At 39.5% G+C, this 22,576-nt stretch overlaps 1 protein-coding gene across 21 annotated transcripts in view; it reads left to right on the forward strand.

Annotated features, from left to right (window-relative positions):
* PHTF2 (putative homeodomain transcription factor 2) overlaps window positions 1-22,576 on the forward strand; it is a 119,597-nt gene that overhangs the window by 83,777 nt on the left and 13,244 nt on the right. For 6 of the 21 annotated variants that reach the window (XM_070506030.1, XM_070506011.1, XM_070506033.1 and 3 more), the window contains 7 exons: window positions 734-898; window positions 5,530-5,716; window positions 7,245-7,400; window positions 11,972-12,190; window positions 19,397-19,525; window positions 21,434-21,706; window positions 21,938-22,069. In XM_070506030.1, coding sequence (XP_070362131.1) covers window positions 734-898; window positions 5,530-5,716; window positions 7,245-7,400; window positions 11,972-12,190; window positions 19,397-19,525; window positions 21,434-21,706; window positions 21,938-22,069 — 1,261 coding nt within the window. Of the gene's footprint in view, window positions 1-733; window positions 899-5,529; window positions 5,717-7,244; window positions 7,401-8,212; window positions 9,108-11,971; window positions 12,191-19,396; window positions 19,526-21,433; window positions 21,707-21,937; window positions 22,070-22,576 lie in introns of those variants that run through there. The other 15 variants (XM_070506029.1, XM_070505993.1, XM_070505998.1 and 12 more) reach the window with 9 other exon arrangements.

Raw genomic sequence — 22,576 nt, forward strand, 5'->3', positions numbered from 1 at the left:
TTTCTTAAAGCTCGGTTCTCTGGTACCTAATATCAATGTAGAGAATATCGGTTAGCTGGAGTTGCTGATAACTCCTGCTGTTTACAAAATCTTGTACTTATGAGATGCTTTGGCAAAACCAAGAGCCAAGAAGAAATTTCAGCTAAATTCTATTTATTAAACGCTGTCTGAAGCTGTTTAATATTGCCCGTTGATTAAGTAAGCCTGGCCAGTCTCACTGGCCACTCAGCACATTGAAGTTCTGCTTTTAGCATCTTTTGGAGCAGTTCCTCTTTTGAATATCGTTCGTAAGAGATCGTGTCATTTGCAGTTTGGGGAATGGTGAAATTTAAGCCCTTTTTGTTTTGAAAAGATAATACCTACATTAAACAAATAGCGTTGCTGGTCAGTTAGATTCTAAGTCTCTCTGATCTAAATTTTCTTGTTTCTTTGTCTGCAGATAAGTGGCATTCACATAGGGAAGAAATGCTTTTGTAAATGCCTGTGCAGTGCGATCCTTACAGGCTAGTGCCCACTGCCTGTCAGTGTGAGCAAGGAACAGCACTTTAATGTTTACAGAAATGGGCTGGAATGCGTACCTTGATATTTGGATTAACTTTCATCCAGTAAATCTGAATTTCATTATGTATTAAAGTTCCTGTGTTTATGTTTACCAAAATCTTGAACATACTACCGAGAAAGTGGTCGTTAAAATTTTAAAGCTACCTTCCGCTCTTGATCTCCTCTCACAAAGGAAGTTAAGAAAAGCGGCCCATTTGGAAGTGCACAGAGAAGGTGATGGTTCTAGTACCAGCGACAACACACAGGAGGGAGCAGTTCCGAGCCACGGCACAAACACCTCTTACGGCGTTGGCGCTGTCTTCAGAGATCTCTGGCACGCTGCTTTCTTTTTATCAGGGTTTGTATTTATTCAAGGCTTTATATGGCACAGAGATGCACTGTCCCTTTTCTGGCGCTTCTGCTCAGGTGTTGAATATTAGTGACTTTAAATATGACAGCCCTGTTACGGATTTTGTTTTGATAAATTATAATACTATGTAGATAATGAACAAATAGACCATCAAGTTCATTTGAGATATGTGTAAATACATCTGTATGAGAATGAACATATGTCATCAAGTATATTGAGTTAGGATTTCTTGGTTTTGGTTTCTTTTGTGATATCTCAAGTACTGTCGTACTTCTGTTAAATTGCTTATTTTGTTTTTATCAGCACTGTAGGTCAAATTGGCTTTATTAATAGCCCACGTGAGTTGTATCACTTTTTTTTCTTTAATCCCTGCCTCAATTATCTAAAAACATAAAGGCATTGTTATTTAGAAAAATAAAACGTATACTATGGTATGAAATTTTATTTTTGTGCATTGGGCTTTTTTTATAGCTTGTACCACAATAAAGATTTACCAAATAGGGAAATATAATTATAGAAAACTTCAAAAATAATTAAACCTAACTTAATCTTGTGCTATTATTTTGAATAGTTATTCAGACATTTAAGGGTTATGTTACCAGTTTACATATATGTTTAATAAATTTGAAAAAAGTTAAAAAGCTGTCATCAAAGTACTGAGTATAACTGATGAAAGCGCTAAGTTAATGACACTGCAAATTACTGTTTTCAGTCACTTTTGTTAAATCCTCTACTAATATCATTGTTTCATCAGTTTGTGCTTGTCCTCTTCTGATAAAGTTTATCATGCGTTATACAATTAAGCAGTTATATCCTGGGCGTGTTTGCATTGATTGTAATTTGGGGGGGACATTTTCCAAAGTTTTAATAGTTTCTGTAACATGGCATGGAGTTGATTCCCTGACTATTGCAGCTACCTGTTCCTCCTCCAGAGAAGGTAGAGGTTTGGTTTGGTTCTTAGCTTGGGTTGGATTCTGTCTCCCTCTGTTAGTCTTTTTTTTTTTTTAATAGCTCTCCTTTCTAACAGTAGGTTGTGGTAGTTTTATCACTGCAAAGTCAGTTTCTTAGACATTTCTCAAGGCTTTCTGATAAGCAGTTGTAAGTAGCATAGTGGATACGTTTTCCTTTTGGGGGGTTAGTGAGTTGTTTGGGTGTCCAGAGCTGATCCTGCGTTACGTAGCATTTAGAACCCCCCTAAGGTAGTAGGTGGGCGCCTTTGGAATTCTACAACATGCCTGTCATCAAGTGAGATTCAGGCTTCAGTTTTCCTCCTTTTGGTCTGTAGCATGACCCAACTACCAGTCATTGATATTATAATGGATAAATCCATTTGGATTTGTTCCCTTTAATTGTGACAACTATAATCTAAGGTTTTTAAAGACGCACTGTTTTCAACTGTCTCATTTTGTGACTGCTTTGCCAGCATCTGAATGAGACTGTTTCAATATTAGGTGCAAAAAAATCTTAAGAAAAATGTTAGTTTTAGAAGATCTAAACTGAGTTCTAAAATCTTGGTGATGTCTTGTTCCCTGTCATTCTTGGAGCACCTCCTTGCTTTCTGTTTCACGTTCAACTTGTACTTCTCTGCCTCAGCCCTGGCCTCAGCCATTTCTTCAAGGAGTGTGGTGTATAGAAACCAAGATCTGAGTGCTAGATGTGCTAATTGCTGCTGGGCTGTTGCTCCCCCGCTGCGTTCTCAATGGGCAGAGCTAGAAAATGTGCATGTGTGTTTATCTCTTTACATTTGTATTTATTTCTATATCAATTGAGATATATTATAAACCATGGATTTGCAATGATAGCTCCAATTCAAATACAATACCACAGAGTTCATTTATCTTTTCTCCTCTCCCTATTTATATCTTCCTTCTCTATCACTGAAATATACTTACTTATTCAATGAATCTTCTGTATGTCGCCCGTCTCCCAACCCTGCTGGGCTGCACCTGGCACCCTGCTCCAAAATTGTCTTTGAATGGGCCGCCATTTTTGGCTGCCGCTGGGCTGCCCCTCCTGTCCCACTCCAGCAACACTCTTGCCACTGCTGTTATTACCAGCCCCTGCCAAGCTGCCTCAGTTTGTATTTTGAGCTACTTTGTCAACTCTGAGGGTGGTGCTTACATTTAGTATTTTCTTCGTCGGTTCAGCTTGGTTTGCAGCTGACCTGCATTTAGTTGATGAGAAACATCAGATAGCTACTATAGCTTAGCAACTTACTGTTCATGTCTCCTGATGGTGTCACAGGTGCTCTCAGGAGACAGTGGGGAGGGAAACAGCCCAGAAAAGCTGGGAAGGAGGCAGAGATAAGGAAGGGAGGAAGTGGGAGATAGCTGAAGGGCATCACGTGGAGTGGGCCTGCTAGTCCCTCTGCCCTGCTGAACACAGTCTTTACCCTGTCCTGGGGAGGAAAGAATACGTTCCCCTGAGAAAACGCCTTAAAGCAGCCGTTGTTGCTGACTCAGAGCCCTTCTCTCCAGGCCCTTATCTCCTCCCCGCAGGGGTTCTGGTTCACTCTGCAGGTTCTCAGTCACTTTTTCTACTTGACTCCTGGCCTCCAGGCCTGTGTTTTCAGCTGCCTACTGGTCTTTCCCAGGATGTTCCTGGGCACTTCAGGTCCAACGTTTCCATGTTTCTTCCCAAATAAATTTCCTCTCTTGCATGTCCTGTGTGATTAATGGTTCTGCCAACTTTCCAGTCTTCCTTCACCTCATTCACCTCTTTTTCTCCCCTCCCCTTCCAGCCCCGTGTAATTTCAGTGACCCTTCAGAAATGTCTCTCCAGCACACTCCTCCTCTGTCTTTGAGGGTCTCACATTTTCAGGATATCGAGTGACTTCTTCTCCCTTGGTCTTTTCCTACATCTGCCTGTTGCACAGTGTTGAGGGAGAGTGAAGGGAATGATCAATTACTGGTGTTTCTGTCACTTTCCTCCCCAAGCAGAGAAGGTCACAGGTTTTCTCTGCGCCTTTTATTTTCTGTTTGTGCCCTTTCTCCTCTGCTGTAATCCATTATCCTCCTTTCCTCTGGCACTCTTGAATGATCTTTGTTCTGCAGCTCATTCCGTTGTCTCTCCATGCCTCTTAGGGTCATAGAGAAACAAAAGGCTCAGAAGACGGGGTTCTGAGCCCCGCGACCCTGTGGAGATGTGAGCTGAACGACTAGAAGGCGTTGGAGCTCTGTAGCACACGTGGGAAGTCTGGTCTGTCTTTCCCCTTTCGTAGTCTTGCAGGAGAAGGTCAGGAAGGAGAGAGGCCTGTTTGTGTAAGACAGAAACTTTCCAGGCTTTGATGAGTATGTTAAGAAGAAATCCTAATAGGCAGTTTCCCAAAGAAGTGGGCAGTGGGAGGTACTGTGGGGAGTATAACTAACCTCTAGTCAGGCTGTGTTCTTGTGCCAGCTTTGCCTCTGCCCGGCTGTGTGACCTGAAATAAGTCACTTAGACCTCTTCATGTTTCTGAGTCCTTGTTTCCAAGGTGAGCGTTTAGAATAGGAGACTTTAAGGTCCTGTGCGGTTCTAAAAATATTTCAGTAAAACTAAGTAACTTTAAAGATAACTTTTTTGTGCATTTTTTTAAAACTTCCGTGTTTTGACCTTACGTGAAGGGAATATACTAGTTTAACTTTTTTTTCCCTTGCAAAACTGATACTCTAGAGAAAATTCAAGGGGATTTATTTAAATATAATTGCCTTTTAATAATGTTTTATGATAGACTGAGTCTGCTGTGAGCATGTTTTAATTTTGTGTGGGACTTACATCTTATTTCTACTAAGCATTTCTTTTGCGTAGCCGTGCTCTCACCCGCTGTGGTCTCTGAAGAAGACTCCTCAGGCATTTGCTGAGTAATCACAAATGTCTTGTCTGTTATTCCCATGTTGCATTTTATGTATTGAGAAAAATTTAATTCTTATAAATGAAGAACCTCAATTGTAGCCTTTTAGGTCTTTATAAGCTACATGATTGCTAATGTTTTTTCCAGAGTATTTCAGTGGGTGAAAGATGTTACTTCTTTATTTTCTTTGTGTTCTTCTTTTCTACTTCTTCCATTGTTTAGAAGCTTGTATGAAGTTTTCCCTTTTTTCCATGTATTTTTATGTTACCAAAGGTCCTATGTCTCCATTGTATATTAAAATGAATTTACCAGAGATATTTATGTATATAGACTAACGGTAAAGTATTTGGGTAAAGGAAAATATTAAAACTAAGTTAAACCACTAATTACAACTTAACCTGATAAGTACTGAGATAGTTTTTTAAAATAAAGCTTTAAAAATATATTATTAAACTATAATAAAATGGGCAACATTTTGGTCCTAGATTTTGCTCAAAGACCAGGTGATTTTGACCAAGAATGGCATGGTAAATTAGGGCATGTCTCTTCAAAGTGCTGTTTGCAAGACCTCAAAACTCACACAATGAGCTGAACTAGGACATTGATTTACATGTTTATTTTATATGATAGCTATTACATTTCTAAATTATTTCTTGTAAAAATAAGGTGGCCATTAAAATTTCGAGAGATAACTACCAGATTTAATTATTAACAGATGATAGATTCCGTCAGTGACCCGTCCAACATAAGCTAAGTCCACATAACATGCTTCTGCATATTTTCTTTATAGGTCAAAGAAAGCGAAGAATTCAATTGATAAATCCACTGAGACTGACAATGGCTATGTATCCCTGGATGGGAAAAAGACTGTTAAAAGCGGTGAGGATGGAGTGCAGAGCCATGAGCCTCAGTGTGAAACTCTTCGGCCAGAAGAGACAGCCTGGAGCACAGGGGCTCTGCGGAACACTCCCAGCAAGGTAAGCGTGAGCTCCTACATCGTTGGCTGGTGTGATTTCTCATTAGCTGATGGGAAGTGTCTTAGACATGGTAGTTGCCCTTGAACCATGCATGTTCTCCAGACTTTATTCTGTGAGCCTTTACAGATCACGCTAATGAAGCTGGCAGTCAGCTAAAGGAATGTCAGTCAACTTGATTACCAGTATAACTTGGCATCTTCTGAATTGGTGGTTGGCTCCAATTTTTCCAGAATGTTAAAGCACTTTGTAATCTGTAGTTGATGTTTGTTAAACCTTCCCTTCCCTTTCCCCTTTTCCACGTGTGTGTAAGAATTTGTTTTAAATGCAACATCTAAATTATTCTAGAAACTGAACTAGGAACCTGGTTTTCTGTTCACATTCTTTATAAGAAAATATTACCTTGTTTTTCCTACCTTCGTTACCTTTGGTGTCAGTACATTTGTTTTGAATTTGAAAAAAATTCTTGTTGAGGACATATTTGTTATGGATAGCAATTGTTTGCTTGCTTTTCCAGGACAATAGAGAAACCCTGGGTTTATTGTAAGAAAGCCTAATGTCATATCTTCTCTCTCTTTGTTTCACTGAATTTCTTTGGTTAAATAATTTATTCTTTAAAAGCTATTACAGTAAAAAAATATGGTCAAATTAAAAGATGTTACCTGTCTTACGTTTAGGAATGTAAGCATCAACATTTGTGTTGAGGAAGATAGAGAAAAGGGGATTCTCTAGTTTTGAGTGAAGTATGTGTTAGTACATGACAGTACGTGTATTTTCGGTACCGTAGCTGTACAGTAAATAGCATGGGCTGCATGAAATATGGTCGCGTCCTCTGAGTTTAGATTTTTAAAGCATTTAACTGTCTGGTAAGGTGGACCTCACATCACTGTCGTCACTCAACAAGTAAGTTTTCAGTAATACGGCTTTCAGTCACATTTCAGGTGTGTATCACCTGCCAAAGTGACATGAGAGGAACGTGAAAGTGTCAGTAACACTCGTACCCGGGAGCTTGTCAGTGTCAGGGTTTCTGAAATCTGGATGTCTCTTACGAATTGATACATTGTAATGCTGTCTGTCTGCACACGATCAACTACCATTCGCCTCCAGCCTCATAAGCCGTTGTTAATCAGCAGTGGTCTTAGAATTGACGGTATTATCAGTTTGTGAAAATAGTACAATTAGTTAATCTCAGGTCTCTCAGCTTCTTCTAAATGGTCTCTGTTCTGCTTTTATCCTATTTTCTGTTTCTTTATTTTGTAAGCTATTTCAAATCCTTTTGTGAACAGAAACATTATAGGACGATATTTGACAAATGGCTGTTGAATTACTCTTAAAATTAAAATAACAATATAGTCACTGATTTAAGTCAGTTTTTTCAAAAAGTCAGGTAGTACTAATCAGTTATGTTAAGGTTCTTGAAGGTATTTGAAGGTGTGTGTATACATGTATGTATAACTTAAAATGTTGTGGTTTTAAAGCTGCGAGGTCAGTCAGAAATTACCAGTACTCCTCTTTGTGTATCCCAACTTAGGACAGCCAAAGGACAATAGCAAACGTCTCTGATGAAGTCTCCAGCGAGGAAGGTCCTGACACAGGATACCCGCTACGCCGCCACGTGGACAGGCCTTCCGAGAGTGTTTTCCGGAATAGAAAGTCACACCATTATAAGAAACAGTACCCTAATGAGGTACATGCTTTGGCCTTGCATCTATACGTGCATAACTGTTTTGTATGTGACTAATTTACAGCTTATTTCAACAACTGAGTATAATTATGGAAATAACGATATTTCCCATCAGTACTAATATCTTACATAGAGTAGTAGTTTTAGATTTGTGTGTTGCCCACGTGATAAATAGCTCTCCATTTGTACTCATTTTGTGCCTTATCTCTAAAGACTCTTACATTCCGTTTACATCTAGAGAAGACCGTCCTGGAGAGTCAGTCTGTGAGCTCTTGTGTTAGTCTTTTCCATAGTCTGAAAGGCTTTATGACCTCTTGACTATAACAAAGTTAGTATTCTAAGTGAAATCTTTCATGTTGCTGTCACCAGTAAAGTTGCCCATACTGTCAGATTCAATTCTTTTTTCTTCTTTGACTCTGTTTTCTTTAATAATTTGTTTTTCTCTAAACTCTTTCCAACTTTATCACCTCTCTTGAAACTATGTAAATAGAAAAAGAATTCCATTCTGTTGTATTTTCAGTTTTTATTCTAAGGACAGAACATTTCATTATCTCGCTTCAAGGCGAATGAATTGCTCCTTATGTCACTTTTTGATAAGCATTACCTTTTACTTGTTTTGGACTGTGAGAATTTTTTTTCTTGATGATTTAGGGTTACACTTTTGAGAAGTCAAATATTATGCTGTGCTGCCCTGTGAATACCTTGAGGGCTGTAAGATCATCAGAGTTGCTTGTTGCTCGTCCTCTTCTCTGTGATCGTGTCTCCCCGTGGGTCTTTCTGGTGACTGGCTATGTTTCTTCCCCCCGTGGCTGCAGTCAGGCAGACGTGAATGCAGTGTGTCTCTTCGTGGTGTCCTCGCCCACATCATCTGATGCGCAGCCGCCTGTTCCTAGCCAGTTAACCGTGCTGGTGAAGTTCAGTCTTACTCTTCATGCACTTAGAGGTCAGCTGGTCCTGGAAGGGACTTGGGACCTCCTGTAGAAGGTCTCCACTCGCCTATATTTTAAGTTATTTGGCTTTAGATGTACTTTTCTCACCCTGTAATCTTTACTCTTCTTTATTTGCACCTGTATTTTGAACTTCTGAGATTCTTGAGAGGCAAAACATTATTCTACTGATCTTAGTTTTTAAATAGATGTATTGCTTAAAATCTTCTAAGATTTCAAGCTAAATAAGGTTGATAATTAGCTAATAGGCATTGATTGCTTTAAATCATTTTTAATGGTGTAAAAGATTACATAAAAATAAAATCAAGCCTTCAGATTCTTCATCTGTAAAGTGAGGAACTTTAGGTGAGAAGATATTTTAAAAACTGCATTTCGGTTCCAAAAAATTTTGACTCTCAATTCAACCCAACTTTGAAAGGTATTTAAAAAAAAGCAAAACAAAACCTCCTTTGAATAAGTAAAATTGATACAGGAAGTTTGTAGTGTTGTTTTGCATCTTTATGCATATATTACCCTACTCTTCGAATTACTGTTGGTGCTTTTTCTTTAAGGGTGAGGCACAGAGAAATCGTTTGGGGAAGCACCGTACATGGGGCACTGGTGGGCTCCCCTGCAAGGTCACTGGTCAGCGACCCAGCCGTTTGTTACCAGCCTCCCAGATGTCAATATGGATAGACATGCTTTTTGGAGCATGTAGTTTTTCAGGAAGCATCATCCCGTCTTCTGGTGGCGAGGGGGTGGAGCTGTTCTGCCAGCTACCGAGGTGGGTGGGGGTGAGGTGCGATCTTGTCGTTCAGTGTGTAGACTTTCTCGTAACCTCCCTGCCTCTCACCCCTCAGCCCACCCCCGCTCCGGGTTCTTCCTTCGTCTGCTCGTCACTGTGTCTGGTCGGCTTTTTCCCCTCTCCCGTTGGGAAGGTGGTGGTGGAATTACTTGATTATCTGGCCTGTGGGGGTAGCCTGGGGGTTGAGAGCTTCTTGTAAGCATTTGTCTTGTTCCCACTCTCTCCTGCTTTGTTTAACTCTGCAAGGACCTTTCAGTTTTTATTCCCTATTGTGGATTAGCTTTTCCGCTAATGAAGGCAGCATTTGATAGGGAGCGTGATGAAGAAACCGTGGACTTGGAGTCACACTACTTCAGTGACTTTGGAAGAATTATTTGACTTCTCTGAGTCTCAGTTTCTGCATGTGAACAGTGGGGAGAGAAGCTGACCAGCCTCCTCCAGTTGTTAGGATTAAATAAATTATGCGTAACTGCCTGCAACAAAGCGTTTATCCTGTACATGCTTATTCCCTTCAAATAAATAACCTTTCTTCTCTTAATTTGATTATATGCTTAGTTTTAGCTCTCTGTCTAAAGATTTGAAACGAGCACAGCAAACCAATATTAAGTTGAGCTATTTTCTTCAATTCAAAAATTTCCTATCTTTAGGCTTTATTCAGCAATTCCTAGTGAAATTCGAAGTGGCGATTAATCACCTAAATATTGCAAGTAAAATTCTGTTTGACATGTAAGCAATTACAGGCAATAATTTTTAGATATCACATTTGTAAAATATCCCATTTATTAATCAGTATTTGGCAAAACACATTTATAAAGAGTTATAGGTGTTTCCTTATCCCTGAAATCACCCATTAGTTTCAGTGAAACAGTCTTCAAGCCTTTAATCCCGTCACTTATTTCTGTATCTGATTGGCAAGTCTGCATTAGAAACTAGTGGTAGATAATAAGCTGGCTGTATCAGAAATTTTAAATTAGCAATTACTGATTGCTTAATTCTGTGCCTTGCTATCTAATGACAACTGTTGTGATGAAAACTGCTTGTGCATCGTGTTCTGTTGACATTAGCAAATCTGAAATATTTGTGGAGTGCTTTTTATAAACCGAAGTGGACTGATTTTTAACCTTTATTTCTTTCCGTATTTCTTTTCTCTTTTTATTTCTTTATTCATTTTCCTGCTCAACTCTGTCAAAAACTCTTTAATTCTCCCTCAAACAAACAACCCTCCTCCCAAAAATACTCTAACTGCACTAAATATACATTTGTGGTACCCCATTCTAACATCAATAAATTAATGATCGATAATATGTCTCTTTCATTCAAGATATTTTGTTACCTGTGCTAAGGATAGCACAAAAAAAGTAGTATTTGATTTCTGTCTTCTGTGGACTTAGTGTATTTGAGAATGTGAAACACCTGAACATTTAATTAACACAGAGAATATTATAGATGCTGAATGGCAGTGCAAAGTTACTGTCAAATGAATATAAATAGAATAACTCACTTCAGGGACAGAGTGATCACTCTAAAAATAGAAGACGTTAACGTTTGTCGAGCCCCTGCCTTGTGCTGGGTTTATATTAAAGGGACAGTGCTCACTTAATTTTCAATATCTCTTTAAGGCGGGTAGTTTTATTCCCCTTTGGTAGACGACTAAAGTAAGGCCCAGCAACAAGGTAAGCCAGCTAGAGAGGGGCGGCGATGGTGTCCCTGACACTGTCGAGTCGGCTTTAAGGGAGAGCAGGGTTAACAATGAGACACGGGGACGCAAGCAGGCTGGAGTGGCAGAGAAGCAGCCGCGTCTAGGGGCGTGGCCCGGTGTCTGGAGGAGGAGGCTGTGGTGTGGAGACGGAGAACAAGGTCCGAAAGCAGCACGTGTGAGGCGAGTGGACTTCACCCGGCAGGGCAGTGGGCAACCGCAGGGGAGTTTGGTCGAGGAGCGAAAGCACAGCTGCGCTTTAGGAAAGGTGATCTGGAGAGAGGGGAGGCCATTCCGGTGGGGTCAGCTGGAGCCTCTTGAAGCGAACAAGGTTGAGTGCTGAAGTCTGACCTTCGGGGATAGGGCGGGGAAGAGAAGGGGATAAATATAAAGCATTTAGAGGTAGAACTGACAAATCTTAGTGACAGAGGAGAGCTAAAAACAAGTCCAAAAGTCTCAGCACACTTGGCCATAAGGCTGGCTCTTATCATTCTTTACTCAGTAAAAGCTAGTTTGAATTAATTTAAATCAAAATTTTGCTCAGAAGTGTTTATTTTGTACATTAAAAAACTCCTAGGAAAAGAGTAAATTGATTAGAAATTATTTAACTTGGGCCTTTTAGTTTTTCACTTTTATACAATTGATTGTCTCAAAAACATAAGTTGGCTATTATCTTCCTGATATAGATTGTTAATTTTATGTCAATTTATTGAACTTCTGTTTGCAAAACAAAAACAATATATACACGAAATCTCTGGTTGCTAAAAAAGACTAGAGTGAGAAAATAACTCCATTAAACATGTCACTTAAAATGAGTTAATGTTCCCTGCCTGTGTGGTCCATATGAACTTAAGCTGGTCTCCGCCTGGATTCTGGACTTCGTATAAAATTTAAGAGAAAATGGGCACACCCTTTGCATGCGAAATAGCACTTGAGCTCAGCTGTGAAATCAAATTTTGATATGAAGAAATTTTGTTACTCCCTAAAAACTAATATGTATTTTTAATGTTTTGTTATCTATTTCACTGTCATTTGACAGTGTTTTTGTTGTTTAAGCAAAAAGTAGCAATATATGGTTCTGATAAAATCCTTTGAGTTGGAAAGGGTACATAAATTGTATTAATGTCAAAGAATATCTTGATTTCAGGATGCCCCTAAATCGGGTACTAGTTGCAGCTCTCGCTGTTCAAGTTCCAGACAGGATTCTGAGAGCACAAGGCCAGAATCTGAAACAGAAGATGTCTTATGGGAAGACTTGTTACATTGTGCAGAATGCCGATCATCTTGTACCAGTGAGACAGATGTGGAAAATCCTCAGATTAATCCATGTGTGAAAAAAGAATATAGAGACGACCCTTTTCATCAGGTTGGTTTACAGAGTTGGGTTATGTGGGGCTGTCAGTCCAGCTCCTTCGAATGTATGTACACATTTTACCGAGGTGAAGAAAAAGCTTGCATTCAATTAAAATAATATTCCTGTAATTTTTTTTTTTATGTGAGCTGTGGTCTGGCTTCCTTGGGACACAGAATCTCAGTACTGATATTGTGGTTGTGTCTCTCACCTTGCAAACATATGTTCCTGAGGAGTTGTTGGTAAATGGAGTTTTGAAGGTCAAATTGTGTTTTGGATGTGTTAGTCCTTTTCTCAGTCAGCATACTTCATGGTCAGATTATCTACACCTGTGGCCTTAACGCCACCTAAGATTATAATTCACAAATCTACATCTCATGAATATCAGATTTGCATCTCCAAGTGCCTATAGTGATGCTGTCCAGCGGGAATATAATGTCACATATGTAATTTTAAATTTTCTAGGAGCCTCATTAAAAACATTTAAAAAGGTAAAATTAATTTCAGTATGTTTTATTTAACCCAGTATATCCAAAATATTATCACTTTAACATATAACTAATATGAAAAATACTAATGAAATATTTTACATTTTTTATACCAAGTCTTCAAAATCTGCTGTGAACACTTACGGCATGTCTCATTTGGACTAGCCATGTTTCAGGCGCTCAGTAGCCACACGTGAGAAAGCACCAGATTGGACAGCACAAGTCTATAAACACTTTCATTTGAATATCCCACCAGTACCTCAAATGTACCAAACACCCCATCTTCCGTCATAAATCTGCTTTCTCATGGCATTCAAAACCTGGTGAATGACATCTCTATCCATCCATTCACCAGTCAGAACCTGGTGGCCGTTTAAAATCCTCACTCTTTCTCCCCTTCTCTCTCTTATCCTATTCCTTATCAAATCCTAATCATAAAACCAACAAGTAAACGCTGGGAAAGCTAGAGATAGAAGGGAACTTTCTTAATCTGATGAAGGGTGGCTATCAAAGAGCCTTCTAAAGACCTGTCATGTTTCATGAGGAAGTTTTAGGAGCATTTCTGTTAAAGGCAGGAGCAAGACAGAGATGCCCGTTATCACTGCTTTTTCTATCAGAATCTTACCAGCATGTTTGTTGGTTTGTTCGACTGGTTTGGGTTGGACTAGACTGATTTAAAAGTCCACATTAAAGAGCAAAGTGTCAAGAATAGCAAAAACAATCTTGAAGAACGACAGGAGGACTTTCCCTTCTGGGTATAAAAATGTAAGGGTGTAATAATCAAGATAGTGCAGTGTAGGGGTATGCTACAGACCGAACGTTTGTCCCCCCCCCTCCCCCCCCCCCCGCAATTTGTGTGTTGAAACCTCATCCTCAGTGCGATGGTATTTGGAGGTGGGGCTTTTTGGAGGTGATTACGTCGTGAGGGGGGAGCCCTCACGAGCAGGATTAGTGCCCTGGAAAGAGGCCCCAGAGAGCTCCCTTGCCCCTTCTGCCATGAGAGGTTACAGCAAAAACAAGGACCGGGACCTGGGCTCTCACCAGACACCAGATATGCCAGCACTTTGATTGTGGACTCCGCAGCCTGCAGAACTGTCAGAACTAGACTTCTGTTGTTCACAAGCCATCCAGTCTGGCATGTTGTCATAGCAGCCCAAACAGACTAAGGCAGTGTGTAAACAAGTAGACCAATGGGACAGAGTACAAAACCCAGAAACAGATACATCCCTAATATATGACCTAAGTGCATTACAAGTCAGTGGGCAAAGGATGGGCTGTTCAGTATCTGGTTGTGGATCAAACGATTATCTATATGCAAAAATTTATTCCAGATAGTTCCTAAATGTGAAGAAGCAAAACTTTAAAATATTTAGAATAAAATATAGAAGAAAAATCTGCATTACTTTAGGTAAGAGAAGAATTTGTTAAACAAGATACAAAAAGCACAAACATTGAAAATGAGGCGATTGATAAATTTGAATGTCTTAAAATTTAAAACTTTGCGCTACAAGTTAAGCCATAAACATTGTTAAAAGACCAGCCACGGACCAGAAGAAGATATTTGCAGCACGTTAACTATCACAGTAGGACTATACAGAGCCCATAAAGAACTCGTACAGGTGAATGAGTAAACGACAAATGACTCAGTAGAAAAATGGACAAAAGATGTGACCAGGCAACTCACCCAGATGTCTAATGTCCAGGTACAATGGTCAGCCTCGTTAGTAATCAGGGAAAGGTACATTAGAGCAATGAGATGCACTTCGTATTGGCCAGATTGTCAGAAATGTAAAAATCTGACAGCCTGCAGTGTTGGCGAGGGTGTGAAGAAGGAAGAGGTCTTGCTCAGTGCTGATGTTAGCAGAAGCCTGTGCAGCTCCTCTGGGGAGCAGTTCGTCATTACGTGGTGAAATCGCAGGTCCTCCTAACCCAGGACTCTCTCATCTCACTCCAGGGAAACTTGGGAAGATGGGCACAAGGAGACGTATTTAAAAATGTTCATTGTATTGTGTGTAATAGTGAAAATAATGTGATAGCCAACAATAGCAGAATTAATGAATCATGGCATATGAGAAAACAATATACAGCAGTGAAATTGAAGGAACTCGGAGCTACATATATCAAAACGAATAATCTTGTGAATGTAATTTTGAATGAATTTGCAGAATTATATATAAAATATACCATTTATGTAAAGTTTTAAAACATGCAAGGCTATATTATGTATTATGAATGGATAAAAGCATATACAGTAAGAATATAAAACATGAGTATAAAAACATGCAAGGGGATAATAAACACCACATTTAGGATAATAGATCTGGGGAATAGAAGGGGACAAGAGCAGGGAAGGGCACAAAGTGGGTTTCAATTTTGCCTGTAATATTTTTTTTGTTACAATATCTGCAGCAAATAGAGGAGAAAGTTAAAATCTGATAAAGCCGAGTATTATTTATTCTCTATCTGATTGAAGTGTTTCAATTAAAAAAGGTATCCATGAATTTTGGCTTCAACTACAGGAAAAGTGTCGGGAAGGAAGCTTTGCTCCAGGGCCATGAGGAGTGAGAATGAGGAATGAGGTTTAAGAATCATGGCCGTGAAGGTGTGGAGAAAGTGAAATATCAGTTAGATGTGGAAACTGCGGTCGAATGAGTATTTTGGTCCCCACCCCACAAGATGTGAGCTATTTGAGCACGTGTGTACAAAGGAGAAAACCAGTAGGGAAGAATTGCAGAGGTACAGGAGAAAGAGTTGTCAGATGAGGTTCCTTAGGATGCTGGAGGGGAAGCATAATCAGGAAGCCTAGCCTTCCACAGGAAGAGGGACACGCCATCTGCTGAGATAGAAGGAGGAGGAAGCATGCGTGAAGATGACGGGAGAGACTGCCTGGTGGTCTCTAGTCTGGAGAGCAGGAGGCCAGGGGGCTCTGCCGTGAGGAGTGAGGCGGTGGCATAGGGGACTTGTGGATGACAGTGGAGGTTGAAGTTAGCCTTTGTGACAAATGGAGATGGTGGAGAGAGAGTGTGTATGCGTGTATTCAAGCCAGTGAATCAAGAGTTGCACTGCCATGTTGTCGCGCCTCTAGCTGGAATCTGAAACCGTGAATTCGTAGTTGCCACACCGTTGTGTGATAGTCTCTGGAATGTAGTTGTAATAATCATAGTAATAGCAGACATTTAGTAAGCACTTGCTGTATGCTAGGCACTGTGCCAAGTAGTCTAGGTGCGTTTTCTCATGTAACCCTCACAGCCTACGACAGTGTTGTTTAGTGTTTTTTATAGATGAGAAAACTGAGGCTCGGAGTCAAATAATGCAGCCAAAGTCACACAGCATGGGTGCTCAGTTAAGACCTGCTATGTGAGGGGCAGAAGAGGGGCTGATGCGCTGATTGAGATGATGGATGTGGTAGGAGTCTAGACGTGTTAGACTGAGTGGTAAATGAAAGCAAGAAGGAGCCGACAGGTTGAAGGAGGTGTGCTCAGGGAAGCAAGCCTTTTGGAATTGAAGGTTTGAGAGGCCCGGGAAGATGGGAGGTCGTGGTTCAAGGGTTGTTTCAGAAGTAGAGCAGTTCAGGGTGGTGACAAGGTCCAGGGTGTAGCTGAAGGTCCCTGGAATTTAACAAGTGGAAAACAGTGAGCAGTCCGTGAGAACAGGGTGTGGGTGACTCACCTGCGTGTCCCCCTGAGTCACCGAGGGTGGTAACCGACCTGAGGTTTAGGAACATCCCAGTGACACCTCGAGTGGCGTGGGAGGGGACCCTGCGTTCTTTTGCCCGTTGTTGTATCACGGGGTGCTTGGCACATGGTAGGTGTTGAACCAACATTAGCTGAGTGAATGAAGGAAGCAAAATAAAATTTTTTCAAAACAAGCCAATTAGGCCTTTCTTAAATGATTAAAAAAAAATGTTTTTAATGAATGCTATACGGAAGAAATTGGCCCTGAGTGTATATAGTATCTGCTCCTTTTTCGGTAAGATAAATTTTTTTAATGTTCTACTCTGCATATCTAAATTTAGTATCCTAGCTTACATTGGTTTTGCTTTGGGATCAAAGACTTGATTTTACACACATTGCTTATTCTCCGCCTTCTAAAAAATAAGCTGTGTTTTCAGTTTTACTAGTAGCTCTGTAATGGAAATTAGCTCCCTGTAATGAAAAGCTACGAGTTTTTTTCTTGTTTGACTCAGGTCTGTATGAGGTTTGGAGGACCCTTTTCTGCACATAAGGACTGAAAATCCATCCTCTCGAGCACTGAATCTGTGTTCCACTTCGGATGTTCCCAAATTCGTGGTTTTGTTTTATTGTTTGTTTTAGTTTCTTTGTAAATGCTAACTGAAACATTTCTGCAGGAGAAATTTTTTCTCCTCTAGTCATGGCTGAATATATAATAAAATATAAAGCCATATTCAAGTGAAATTCATTTTTCAGTAGGTAACGCCAGATTTTAATGGCTGCAGTTCCCACAGGTGGAAACTCCGGGAAAGTGTTTGTCGTGGTGACTTTATTTGAAATAAAACATGGCGCCAGTTAAGGCTTTCAGGCACTTTGGAACAAACAAGGAGCAAAGGAATTGAGATTTTGGATGAGGATAAAAAACAATCATTAACAGGGTTCCAAATTTTAGTTTGGAAAACATACTAAGAAGAACCTATGTAAAGAATTATAGAATCAGATTCTTTGCTCTGATGTTTCCCTGAGCCCTTGTAAACTCGTTCTTATGACGCTGCTCCCCAGCCACTGTAGGCACACATTTCAACAAGGCGGTTTTTCAGAATACATTTGCCAAACACACACACACATACACAGGTATGATCCTTTTAGTTACTTCTTTTTAAGTTGACCAGTTTCTAGTTGCTCCCTTCTCTTGCCTTTTGGCTTTCTAGAAATGGGAAAATGGTACCAAATGCTAGTTAGGTAGCTGGGCAAAGTGAGTGCTTTTGGAAGGAGCGTGAAGGACTTGTTGCTTTTCCATCTGTGGATGGACCTCCTGGTCCTGATGTGTGTGGGGATCCGGAAGCCCTGTCACTCACTCTTGCAGACTGAGAGTTAAAGAAAAGGAGCCTGGCAATCAGCGGTTCTGTTTCACCCCTCAGGCTTGGTACTCTTCCATTCAGCTCCTTGCACTTGTTCCTGGCTTTTCAGTCTCGTTATGTTTCATAATTATTAAATTTTCAGGGAAACTTTGATACATATTTTGGTGCAAATTATTTCTGTTCCAAACTAGAATATTTAGTTTGGGGATAAATTATGAAACGTCATTTGAAGAATTAAGTGGCTGGTTAATACTTAGTACCTCCCAGTTCCTGAGGCTCCCCAGTAGTGATATATACGCCATGACAGTTAGTATACATTGCAATTCCGTATCTTTGGAAAAGATAAGTTTTTAGGGGAAACCTCTTCATAGGCAAATAACTAAATGGAAAAAAGCTTTGCAGTAGCATGGCTGTTGGCATTATGGTTTGCCCATAATTGTCAGTTTTTATTCTGTTAATAGTAAACATGGCATATATAACTTTACAGAAAGAAAATTAATGTATGAGCTCAGAATGATAATAATTTCCCATCTGTTTTCTTACATATCATTGAACTATTTCATACCTTTAATCAAAATGAATCAATGCAACTTTACTCCCCCTAGAGGAGAATTCTGTATTCCTTAAGTTTACAGAAACATCTTTACCATATTTTAATCACATTTTTGTTCTCCAAAGAATAAATATAACTGGAGTATATTCTTTTGTCCATTGTTAGAAGTTATTTTAATGAAATATGTTTTAGAAATGTTAGAAATACTGTAATATTCATCCCATTCTGTATGTTTATGTAATGAGCGTATTCATCCCATTCGGGGTCTAACCTTTAGTGTTTCATTAATTTTGTTGCTATCTTAACCCACAGCTATCCTGTTTTGAAGTTTTATTTCTTTAACTATAGATCTAAAACAAACTAAAAGACCCAAACAAACTTAAGCATCTGATCCTTTGTATTAAGGCTTTCAGTTTTTCTTTTTACCTTTTTCTCTTCCTTGTTCCACTGAGAGACTTTATTCTGCTGGGAGAGTACTTCTAGTTCTGTTTGCTTCCGTTTGCAATATCTGCTCCGAGGAAAACAAGTTAAATTGATCCTTTGGAGAAATGCTAGATTGAAATATCAGAAAAGTAACTGAGTCACATGCTAAGGGCAGGTGTGTGAGGAAGAGTCTGTCAGGATGAGGTCGTGTCACTGTTCAGTCTTTCAGAGCAGGCCGGATCTGAGTGTCGTGTTCTCGTGTGTTGAATGGACAATCAGCATTGTGAGTGATGTGATACTCATCGTCTCTGAACATTATATATTAGTAGCTGTGTAGACAGATTGACAACTAAGTGCTTTTGCTCATGCATTTTAGATACTTTTGAGCAATAGGTTGCCTAATGTCTGTTATAGAAAGTTCTGAACTTACGCATTTTTATAGCTGTATAATTTTTTATGCCATCTGTTCAGTATATAAGCTAACTAATTTTAAGAATTTTAGTGTCACTGAAATTGTGTATAGATACAGATATAGCTGTGCATAGATGTAGATATATATATTCTGTTTATAAAATGTTTGGTAAGTGTATCACCAATTTCTATTTTCTAGTGTAGTTAAAATTGTGTGTAGAGATATGTGTACACACACAATTTTATATACACATGAATATGTTTTATTTATGAAATGTGATAAATGTACTCACCAATTTCTGTTTATTTTTCAGAGTCATTTGCCCTGGCTCCACAGTTCCCACCCTGGATTAGAAAAAATAAGTGCGATAGTGTGGGAAGGCAACGACTGCAAGAAAGCAGACATGTCTGTCCTTGAAATCAGTGGCATGATAATGAACAGAGTGAGTGTGTAAATTTTATTCTTTTAGTTCAAGGATAAGATTAGTAATGTATTAAATAATTACAGGAATGTTATATTTATAACTTAGCTCATTTCTTCAAGCTGAAAAAAGTCTTATTTGTATTTGGCTCCGCCTGTGAGGTAAGCAGTGGTCTGTCTCCAGACCACCCCACTCTCGTTTGCTAGTGTTTTACTCTTCTGACCAAGAGTACATGCTAGAATCTAAAGTTTTCTTTTTGTACGTTATCCTTTCTTTTGCTTTCAGTGGATCGAATTGAGGAGCTGCTAGACACATACAAGTGTTGGTGACGACTCATTGTTTTCTGCATCAGTCCTCCTGGTTCATTTATTTACTAGTACCCGAAACTTTTAAAAAATTCAAACTAGAATTTGTTTGAATACAAAATAGAAACTTTGCATTCATACTTGCTTGCCCACTGAAATATGTGGAAGTAATGCAGCCGGTGGTAAAATCTTGAGTAGTTTGAAGAAGTAGGGCACAAATGCTGTGGATTTCAATTTCAGTGTGTGTTAAATTGTTCTTATCAGATCATTACTACTTGTTAAGTTTTGCCTGATTCCTCTGGACACCGAGGCACGATTTAACTCGTAGTTCTAAATTGCTTGTGCGTTATTATGCCAGAACTGTTGTGCACACTTTATGTAAGACAGGATCTAAAATAACTGGATCCAGAAAATGATCTGCTTCCTATCACATATCTCGGTGTGAGCAATGAGGACCTGTTGACAAGGAGTGTCTGGGTTCTCGGATCTGGTTGGTGTGCTGTACCTTCACTTCTGTGACCTAGCAGACCGTTTACATGATATACAATATGACATTAGCAAGTTAGCTAGATGATGTTTGAGATCCCTCCCAGTTCTACTAATCTTATGTTTTCACATTATTTCCAATTTCCTTTTTTTAATATTTTTTTTTCTGAAGAAGACTGGCCCTGAGCTAAAATCGTGCCCATCTTCCTCTACTTTATATGTGGGATGCCTACCACAGCGTGGCTTGCCAAGCGGTGCCATGTCCACACCCTGGATCCGAACCAGCAAACCCCGGGCCACTGAGAAGCAGAACGTGTGCACTTAACTGCTGCGCCACTGGGCCAGCCCTCCTTCTTTTTTTAATTAATTAATTTTTTTGGTGAGGAAGATTTGCCCTGAACCAACAGCTGTTGCCAATCTCCCTCCTTTTGCTTGAAGAAGATTGTCCCTGAGCTAATGCCAGTGCCAATCTTCCTCTATTTTGTTTGTGTGACACCACCACAGCCTGGCTGACAAGTGCTGTAGGTCCGCACCCAGGATCCGAACTTGCAAACCCAGGTCACCAAAGCGGAGTGCACTGAACTTAACCACTAGGCCACAGAGCCTGCCCCTCCAATTTCCTTTTTTATGCTTCCTTGACCCTTTTCCCCCTTCTCTTGCTTAGTATTATATCCCCTTTAGCATACTCTCTCTTCTAAAATGGTTTTAGAGTTTAAGGGGACATCAGTTTGTATACTGAGCTCTTTAAAGAAAAACACAAATTACAAGTTTATCAAGTAAGTATAATTCTAGATTTTTCCTTTAATGAACTGGATTTAGGTGGATTTAATATTGCAGTATTTGTGAATATTTTGCTTTTGAAAAGATCTGAGTAAGACTGAAATAACTTTCCTTTTGCATCTGCTTAGTGACTTAGAGATCTGATGACGAACTGTCTTTAAAAACTGAAGAAATAATAACTTGTATTTTACACGTAACAGGCTCTCAAACTGGAAATTTAAATTTTATTATTCATGTATTAAAACTATTTTAACAGAATAATTTCATATCGCTATAAATAAAATAATGCTTAATAGGAACTCATTGTGCTGTAGATACGATTTGTGTAAGTTTGTTCTTTTCCCCTCTCTCCATGAAGGTGAACAGCCACGTACCAGGAATAGGATACCAGATTTTTGGAAATGCAATCTCGCTCATCCTGGGTTTAACTCCGTTTGTTTTCCGACTCTCCCAAGCTACAGACTTGGAACAACTCACGGCTCATTCGGCTTCCGAGCTTTACGTGATTGCATTCGGTTCTAATGAAGACGTCGTAGTTCTTTCTATGGTCATCATAAGTTTTGTGGTTCGTGTGTCTCTTGTGTGGATTTTCTTTTTCTTGCTCTGTGTAGCAGAAAGAACTTATAAACAGGTGGGTACAAGATAGACTTCTGAATAGAGAATATTTTATCTTTTTCATAATATTCCAAGTATTCCTGAAGTATTTTAGTATCTCATTAAATCGTTTTGACCTGCTAATTATTTTCCTGTTTCGTTTTTGTAATACTTAACCAGGTAAAACCACAACCATCTAAATTCTGTGGATTTTTGATTGTCTGTGGTAATCTACTCGGAAATTAATCCTTGTCTTAATCTTTTTTAGCGATTACTTTTTGCGAAACTCTTTGGACATTTAACGTCAGCAAGGAGGGCTCGAAAATCGGAGGTTCCTCATTTCCGGCTGAAGAAAGTACAGAACATAAAGATGTGGCTGTCGCTCCGGTCCTATCTTAAGGTAGAATGGCGCTGATGATGGCATTCTCCCTGTGCTTGCTCCCTCCCGTGCTGCAGCTTCTTTGTCAATGCACGTGTGTCTAGATGCACGGTCACATCTGCACTCAGCTGGTGCGCTGCGACCGTGCTGTGTTCTTTTGGATCCATTTGCAGAAATGCAACGTAGGTGTCCAGCTGGTCCTTTACACTAGACCCCTGAAGTCTAAAAGGCTTAAGTGCATCTTAGGAGAGTGAAGATCAGAGTGTCTTAAATTGACCTTTGTTCATAAATCTCACCAACTTGTGCTCATTCAAAAGCTAAAGTAAAGGTTTTATTTCTACCTAGGATGGTTCTCACAAGCCAGCAGAGGGAGCCCACTGCTTCAAAAAGAATTTAAAAAGTAATCTGATCAGTGAGTCGCCTCACTGCGGTGGCCTGCTACTATTTAAAAATATTAGCTTGTAATTCTGAGCCATTCTTTTCATGCCTTTCTTTTCTTTTAATCTTTTTAAGTAACTTTCCTAATTG

The sequence above is a fragment of the Equus asinus genome, chromosome 1 (genome assembly GCF_041296235.1).
Source record: "Equus asinus isolate D_3611 breed Donkey chromosome 1, EquAss-T2T_v2, whole genome shotgun sequence".
NCBI lineage: Eukaryota > Metazoa > Chordata > Mammalia > Perissodactyla > Equidae > Equus > Equus asinus.